Source organism: Arachis ipaensis, chromosome B03 (genome assembly GCF_000816755.2).
Source record: "Arachis ipaensis cultivar K30076 chromosome B03, Araip1.1, whole genome shotgun sequence".
Lineage (NCBI taxonomy): Eukaryota > Viridiplantae > Streptophyta > Magnoliopsida > Fabales > Fabaceae > Arachis > Arachis ipaensis.
In genome coordinates this window covers 129824660-129829878 of record NC_029787.2, presented here as the reverse complement: position 1 = coordinate 129829878, position 5219 = coordinate 129824660, and the positions used below count along the sequence as shown (strand labels likewise).

The following is a 5219-nucleotide window of genomic DNA, read 5'->3' as shown; positions in this document are numbered from 1 at the left end:
CGTATAATATAGTATTAAATACTTAATATAATATTAAGTTAAACTTTGTCTTAATTAATCCTAGAGTAGGTTTAAATATTAAATTTAAATTTTTATCTTATTGATTAATAAAAATTTAGCACATTAATTTTATTATTAAGTGCAAAAATTTATTTTTATATAATAGAATAGATATGATTGGGCATTAATTAATGTTTAGAAGCTCGTGGAAGCTGCTGACGCACAGATATGGAAAAGCGCCAAAATGTGACAGGTACATTCGGAAAAGGACAGAAAAAGGAAATACATTTTTTAAGGAAAGCATGGCAAATGGTACAACCACACAAACACACTGTCTCAATCTCAGCAACTACCATGTCCAGCTGTTGTTTCAGCTTCACTGCTTCCCGCAACCGCTGCTACCGCAACTCCTTCTCCTCCGCCGGCCTCAAATCCACAACCACCGACCTCGGCCACGGAACACTCATGCACTGCTGGGTCCCCAAATCCCACAACCAATCAAAGCCTTCCCTTCTTCTCATCCATGGCTTCGGAGCCAACGCAATGTGGCAGTGGAATCACTTCCTCCCTTCTCTCACTCCCCGATTCAACGTCTACGTCCCGGACCTCCTCTTCTTTGGCGACTCCTTCACCACCCGCCCCGAAAGATCCGAGTCCTTCCAGGCTCGCTGCCTCATGGGCCTCATGGAGGCCCACGGGGTCAGCAAGATGAGTGCCGCCGGGTTAAGCTACGGCGGCTTCGTGCTGTACAGCATGGCGGCTCAGTTCCCGGAGAGGATCGAGAAGGTGGTTCTGTGTTGTGCTGGTGTTTGCGTTGAAGAGAAGGACGTTGATGGCGGGATCTCCAAGTTGAAGAGCGTTGACGAGGCTGTGTCTCTTCTGATTCCTCAGAACCCTCAGAAGATGAAGGAGCTCGTCAGGCTTACCTTCGTTAAGCCTATCAAGCTCCTTCCCTCATGTTTCCTCAATGATTTCATTCGTGTGAGTCATGCTTTTCTTGCTTTCTTTCATATTAATTCTAAATTTTTAGAAACTTGTCTTCTTCTCTTCATTCACTTGGTGTGTTTCCTGTATATCCATAAAAAGCGGAAGCTCTGTTTTCTCTCTGTTTTTCTTTCCTCATCAATAAATGAGAAAGATTTATCTAGGTTTTTCTCTCATTACTAAATGATGTTACAGTTAGTTGATTCTTGAAGATGTTAAGCATTGATGATTTGAAACTTGAATGAACTAGTTATGCTAGTATTCCTTCCAACCACGACATTGATCTGTAGGTTACACTTGCGTTATAGACTTAATAGTTTTATGGTCTCGGTAAGTCTCAATACATAAAGCATGAGTTTGCCCTTTGCGAATTTGCAACAGGAACTTGTTTGTTGCTGAAACTGGTTTTACTGGCAGGTGATGTGTTCCAACCGCATCCAGAGGAAAGAACTACTCGAAGCATTAATTAAGGGTAGAAAACTCTCTGATCTTCCTAAGATATCCCAGGTTTGTTTCACTTCTTCTTCTAAGCTTTGTATTAGAGCATTGGTATTTGCACACAATAAAAGTGAGGAACATATCAAAATAAAAGAAAGAATGATAAATGAAGTGTGAATAATGAACAAGTACTTGATATATAAAATAAGTTAGCTTTGTATATATTTAATGTTATGAGTTAGTTTCACCGTGTCTTTTGGCATTTTAGCAGTACAGATTCTCAAAATGCATAAGTTTCTAATGTTACAGCCTACACTAATAATATGGGGAGAGCAGGACCAATTATTCCCTCTGGAGTTAGCACACAGACTGAAAAGGTAACTTCATGTAGTTTTATTTGGACTTTTTTTGCCCCCAAATATCTCTACAATTTTGGCCAGCAAATGGGAAAAGGTTCTAACTTTCGCCACCCTAAAGCAACACCTTGGCGTTGTTAATTTATATCCAATAGATTTTGGTAAAGAGTCAGGCATGAAGGATTATATATCTCCATCAAGATCTGTACTGCATGGGAACATTATTTTGTTACGTGCAATTAACTTGGTTTAAATTTTGAATTTGATTCCTTCATTTATTCTGGTGTAGTCACGTGGGAGAGAATGCAGAACTAGTGGTAATCAAGAATGCAGGGCATGCACTGAATGTAGAGAAGCCCAAGGAAATGGCCAAGAATATAAATTCATTCCTCATTAATCCTACTGCCCTGTCTAAACAAGAAAACCAAAGCAATGGTTCCAAGGTGGATTAGAAATTCTCTTCGGCATTATGGATATCACTCTCAGAATTGTTTATGTATTTGCCCTGTATATTCTTTTCAACTTGTGCTTGGTGTCTACTATGCTATGCACGCACTAGATTTTATGTCAAAGAAATACAAATCTTCTTGTAATGGGGATAGTAGTGACTAGTGAGTGGTCACATAGATCGTGTACTTTTCATACTACTGCTGTATATATGCAGGTAATGCAGCCTGGCCTGCGGTGGAAGAGAATAGAATGAAATATAGAATGTATACCATTTTTTATTTTTATTCACATGAATAAATTAAATCTAGAATGTTGCTAACTATAGTTAAGGACTTAAGGATACTTATCCAAGAGATTACAAATAAAAAAGTTTGAATTACAAATATAAGTTAACTATAAATTTTTTTTGTATTGAAATATATTAAAAAGAATTAAAATTTTTCACTTTCATTTCAACCAATATCCTTAATACACATTTTAGTATTTTTTCCTTTTCTTTTTTTACTAATTTTCTTATTCAATGAAAATAATAGTATTATCCGAATACCAATCACTCTAGTCATACAAAGCATGCATCGGCTTAATTTTAAATGTTTTCTTATCTAGCTTCTTAAGTATATATATTTAATTTCCCAAGAAGTGAAAATAGTTCAATTCCAATCCCTCAATTATATAGAACTACAAAAAATGTAGAAATATGGATACACAGTACAATACAACCTTTATTCCTTACGTTCAAAACATACTACTTTTGTAACACAATGCAACTTTTAGGCACATTAATTAAAGTAAGTTTGAAAATGACTTGCTGCTATGCATAACTACAAACGAGCTAGCAGCTAGCTAATATTCAATATCCAGCTGCATGGTGAATCGCGGCTCAAAATAAACTCGAGGCAATACCAGCCAAGATGTAACTCCAAACATACCCGCTAGCTGCTAATCAAAATTCACACAACGATTAATTAGTGAAACGGTTAGAATAAAAGTTTAAGGTAATTATTCACATGAAAGTGTCTCATAGTAGGTGAAGATGATAGTTAATATATTAACACATATTGTGTTAAGCAATCTAATTAAACATATTAAATTATGTGACAGTTTTTAGGCTAATTTTTTTGGTTATGGAGGAGGGGCAGGTGTTGTGCTGGGTTATGGAATGAGGGGGTGCTACACCGAAATGTGGGACAGCTTTTGGCTCAGCTTTGGTAGGAAGAAATCGAACCTCCGAGTTATTTGTTTTGAAAATTTTGTAAGTAAATCGGAGGGTCCGTTTTGTGTGTAGTATACGAAATTCACCTAGAATAAATTGGACCGTGCGATATGTTCTCACCAAAACGGATGGTCCGTTTTTTTTTGTTGGTTTTTTTTTGTTTTATTTGGTTATACTAGTCCTTAGGTCCGATTTGTGCTTATGAGAATTTTTTTTTTAATTTACAGGAAATCGGAGGGTCCGAGTTTCCATCAGCAACTCGCAGGGTCCGATTACTGTGTCCCTGACACCACAGCTCGGTAAAGCTCCCCTCCTCTCCATATCCGCGTCCTACACTAAAGTTGCCTCCATAATAAAATTAATTTGCGCAGTTTTTATCTATTTTTATATAAGACATTTTCATATATTACTCACCAAAGTTTAAACTAGAGTTTTATTTTTGTTACAAAGATAAACTGTAAAAGCACCGTGCATACTTTAGCATCCGATTCGTCCCTTTATGCATATAAGGCTCCCTTTATAGTTTACAGGAATAATCATCATGAAACACAAAGAAGGGTAAAGAAACACCAAGAATAACTAACATACATAGAAGGATCATTTAGCTTTATTTTCTGGGAAAAATGGAAATTCAGTGCTACCAAAAAAAGGGAAGAAGAAAGAAATGAAAAACTTACGTGCAGACATTGTTGGAGAGGAAAAAGAGTCCCAGAGATAGTCCTGGAGCTGGTTCTGGTTGAAACCATTATTAGAGCAATCCAAACTAGTGTTATATCCACCTTTACAGACACAAACAAATGCATCTCCGGGAGTAGCATAGCCGCAGATTCCACCGCTATACTCGCACGTGTTACACTTACTGGTGACATAGTTACTCTGGAGAGCACCATAAGAGAACTTCAAGTTGACACCATAAACCCAGTGAGTAGGGTCCGTAGGGGTATCCCCAAGCGACACCACGGAAGCATAACCACCGCACTTCATGGCTTGTAGGTCCAACTCACCCTTACCATCAAGGTTAGCCGGCGAGTAGACACAGCAAGTGTTGGCGGGAGGGAAGAGAGGCATGCCGAGTGAAACCACGGAGGGACAGGTGTAAATGGATGCGCAAAGGTAGTCTAGGGAAGGGTCGCAGATGGGAGTGGCTTTGATTGGGGGCTGGCAAGAGAGGAGGATGAAGGTGGTGGAGGTGATTTGGAAGGGTGTGGCCCAGTCAAGGCCGAAGTTGGTTGGTGAGGTGTGCATGGAGGTGCATGTGGACATGGTTGGTGGGGTTAGGGTGAGTGTGGAAGTAGGGTATGAGATGGAGGTTATTGGGTATGAGGCTGTGTGGGTTTTGAGGGTGAGTTGGTCGGAGGTGCCGTTTGAAGTGCATGAGATGTAAGGGGTGAAGAGAGGGGAGCCGCAACCGGGGCCGGTACCGAATGGATATTTGAGCTGTGTGGAGCCGCATGTGTCCCGGCATGTTGTGGTGCCGCCGACTGTGGAAGAGATGAAGACAAGGAAGAGGAGGATTGAAGGATGTGCTGATGCCATTGCCTTTTGCTTTGCTTCCATCATCTTTTTCTTTTCCTCTCTTTTTACTAGTGTGCTGCTACATACACTCCATGCCTTCACTAGCTACTTGTTATCCTAACTCCTAAGAATCTATTTCTCCCAAAAAAAAGGGGATTTTTTATTTTAATAAATAAATTAATTATAATAATTATTAGTAAATGTGCATTTGCTCTATTCTCTCCCCATAAATAAAACCATTTATAAAAAATTTAATAAATAAA

At 38.9% G+C, this 5219-nt stretch overlaps 2 protein-coding genes across 3 annotated transcripts; one reads left to right on the top strand and one right to left on the bottom strand.

The window, feature by feature from the left end:
- LOC107631674 (monoacylglycerol lipase ABHD6) lies at window positions 214–2550 on the top strand. Its single transcript, XM_016335194.2, has 4 exons — window positions 214–981; window positions 1402–1491; window positions 1732–1799; window positions 2068–2550. Exons 1-4 carry the CDS (start codon window positions 229–231, stop codon window positions 2228–2230), a joined length of 1074 nt encoding a protein of 357 aa, XP_016190680.2. The 5' UTR covers window positions 214–228; the 3' UTR covers window positions 2231–2550.
- LOC107634741 (wall-associated receptor kinase-like 20) lies at window positions 2875–5086 on the bottom strand. 2 transcript variants are annotated; one of them, XM_021119831.1, is made up of 2 exons: window positions 4119–5086; window positions 2875–3167 (listed from the first exon to the last, which is right to left on the bottom strand). In XM_021119831.1, exons 1-2 carry the CDS (start codon window positions 4999–5001, stop codon window positions 3109–3111), a joined length of 942 nt encoding a protein of 313 aa, XP_020975490.1. In that variant the 5' UTR covers window positions 5002–5086; the 3' UTR covers window positions 2875–3108. The 2 variants fall into 2 exon arrangements, with proteins under 2 accessions (XP_020975490.1, XP_016193650.1); XM_016338164.2 differs by having other exon boundaries at window positions 2875–3164; window positions 4119–5081.